We start from the raw sequence: 3044 nt of genomic DNA, 5'->3' as shown, positions 1-3044 counted from the left end.
CCCCCCCTCCCCCCCCCCCCCCCTCTCTCTCTCTCTCTCTCTCTCTGTGTCCTGCAAGCGTTTTACGAGATTCTCACGTTTCTCCCACAGCGACCCTTACTGGGAGAGGCCTGCTAATGCCGGCTCCTGCCCAGCCTCTAGGCCCAAGACACTCCACCTTGGAGGGCAACAACATACCTCATCACCATGGTAATTCCATCCCTTTACCCTCTCTCTCCCTCCCTCTCTCCCAACCATCCCCGACCCCACTCCCTGCCTCTCTCTCCCATCCTCCTCCCCTTCCAGCAGAGGTAAGCACAGGGCATCTTCCCCAATATGTCAAAGAAATTCCCTCAGACAGGGAATGATAGTGAATTGCATCAAATTAAGCAAAATACTTTCTGTTTTACAGTAGATAAATAGAAAGTTATAAATAGCTACTCAGTTCATGGAATAAAGGTAAGGTTAGGGTTTGGACACCATATGATTGGCATGTTACTGTAACCTGTACTGTTACATGTTACTGTAACCTGTCCCCTTACTGTCTCCTTGCTCCTAGCTAAGCCGAGTGCTTACCTTGTCACTGCAGCTTCAGGTGCCAGCTCTATCAAACTCAATGTTGTCATTTTGGTGACTCAAGTTGTCCTGTTCTGTCCTTTCCCTCTGCAATTAGGCTGTATCAGCAATTCTAACTTCAACCCTGCTGTAGGTAGCATTCAACTGGCAGGGCAACTACTACAGTTAAGCAACAATATGTTCTGCTTAAATGGTCCCATTTGTATTGATTTAACAACAAACAAGTGAATGTTTCATAGATTTTTCTAAATTGTTTCATCAAACAGGTTTTTATGTCAGGAAAAGTCTATCACAGCGAGAGCAGAGATACCAGCTCCCAGACTCACAACTACAGGGCGGTCCTATTAGAGGAGGTGTTCAGGCTCACAGTACCGATACATGATTTAGCCCTCTGTGGAACACTGGCCTTTAGAACCCGGTTCTAACGTTCTACATTTTCTAACGTTCCATGTTATCAAACCGCCAGGAGAATTAAAGGCTCGGTGGGTGGGGAACTGCAAAGCATCGTGGGAAGAAGAGGTTTTAAATGTATTCCTCTGAGAGGGTTTCTGGATTACAGCTTCATAAGAAGACATTTCATTTCTCTTACTCCTCCTCTCCTCCTCTTCTCTCTCCTCCCCGTTCAAGGCTTTGTTGTTGGAGAGGCAGGGCTTTAAAGCAGGAAGTAAACAGGCACTGTAATTCCGCCTCTCTCTGATGGATTGTAGGAGTCGTGGTTCGCAGGGGTGACGCAGGGATTACCGTCGCTGTGAATAAAGAGGATTTATGTAACACTTTCAGCTAAAAGACCTGCTTAATAGCTCATTACTGACTAGGCATTATTAGGGTCTTATACACACAGAAACCACACACACGCACTCACACACGGCTCACATTGAAGCAGAAATCAAAGCAGCTATGTTGTTGAGAACCAGACAGTGTGTGTATCTGGCCGTGAGTTGTGTTTGGTGGTGACTGGGTGCAGTAGCACAGGTAGATGTGTTTATATATGCTGATTAAACCAGGCCCCATTCTGCCACCATGATTAGTTTAAATGTCGGGGTCTGTATGTGTGTGTGTGTGTGTGCGTTAAGCGGTTTCCAGCGCAGGGTGAAATTGAGATAAATGGCTGGGTGGAGAGGGATGTCCAGGTCCTCCCAGAGCAAGGCCACAGTGGGCAGCTGAGCAGCAAGACCTGTCTCTTCTGGTTTACACCAGGCTGCTGCCCTGCCCTGCTAGCAGTCCCTCCACTCTGGTCTGATGCTGCCTCCACACACACACATACTGTAGGTAAGCATTAACTCACACAGACACACACACAGATACACACACACACACACTGATGCAGATACACATAGACATACACACACGCGTGTACACACACGCAAATACACGGGTATACACTTACACATATCGTTTATTAATGCATGCAGGAGATCTAAGGAGGAGAAATGCATCAGTGATATGGGAGCGAAAAGGAGAGAGGGAGGGAGGGAGGGAGAGAGAGAGAGAGAGAGAGAGAGAGAGAGAGAGAGAGAGAGAGAGAGAGAGAGAGAGAGAGAGAGAGAGAGAGAGAGAGAGAGAGAGAGAGAGAGAGAGAGAGAGAGAGAGAGAGAGAGAGAGAGAGAGAGAGAGAGAGGCAGTGAGAAGCCTACTTGTGAGGTAGCTTTTGTGTACTGTGGGAGAGCGTCGCAGGCCTGCCGACCTGGGTTTAATAGAACGTGTGGCAGGTGGCCTGCCTTGCCTGAGGAATCTCTTTAGGGCATGACAGCTCTGAAAACACATAATTCTCCCCTCCTCCATCCCTTTCTCCCATCTTTCCCTCCCCCTCTCTTATCTACCTCCACATTTAGTTGCCATGGGGATAGTATTTATGCAGCTGCAAAACTTCCCTGTGTCAGGTCTGAACTCAGACCACGCGGCGTCCAGATGCTCTGCTAGCCTGAAGGTACGTGTACAGTCAGGAGAGAAGGTCCAGCGATACACTCCCGCTTCAGTATCAGTACCTTTCCTCTGATGGGGCCAGGTTACAGGAGGACTCTAGAACCCCAGCCACGCTCTGTCCCCTGGGCCAGACTGTGAGAGAGGTCAGGGGTGGCAGTCAGACATACTGACACACAGACAGATAGACAGACATGAGGAGCAAGGGGGGAGACAGCCAGAGATGACTGGGATGAAGAGAGTGATAGTAAGAGAGCCAGAGAGAGAGGGAGAGAAACAGAGAGAGAGAGAGAGAGAGAGAGAGAGAGAGAGAGAGAGAGAGAGAGAGAGAGAGAGAGAGAGAGAGCAGCTGAGTGAGGGAGGAGGAGAGAGTGGCCTGACAGGAGTGTGTGTGTGGTTCTGGTGAGCACAGGCTCTTGAGTAGACGCTCCACATCTGACCCCAGCAGTCCTTCAGCGGCCCTGCTAGATACAGAGAAGATAGTGTGTGTGTGTCGCTGGTTTACAATAGGTTCTGTGAATGACAGGGAAGATGGCGTATTTACATGGTTACCATGCCAACTGCAGTAT

General features: G+C 49.0%; 1 protein-coding gene across 1 annotated transcript in view; it reads right to left on the bottom strand.

Moving 5' to 3' along the window:
• The window catches only part of LOC136949366 (neuronal PAS domain-containing protein 3), a gene marked incomplete at its 5' end in the record, with an annotated part of 33340 nt that extends 31213 nt beyond the window's left edge, over nucleotides 1–2127 (bottom strand). Inside the window, one exon of the mRNA XM_067243635.1 lies at nucleotides 2097–2127. Coding sequence (XP_067099736.1) covers nucleotides 2097–2127 — 31 coding nt within the window. The remainder of the gene's footprint in view (nucleotides 1–2096) is intronic.
• Between the last annotated feature and the right edge of the window lie 917 nt (nucleotides 2128–3044).

Source organism: Osmerus mordax, chromosome 9 (genome assembly GCF_038355195.1).
Source record: "Osmerus mordax isolate fOsmMor3 chromosome 9, fOsmMor3.pri, whole genome shotgun sequence".
NCBI lineage: Eukaryota > Metazoa > Chordata > Actinopteri > Osmeriformes > Osmeridae > Osmerus > Osmerus mordax.
This window is presented reverse-complemented; position numbering and strand designations above follow the sequence as displayed.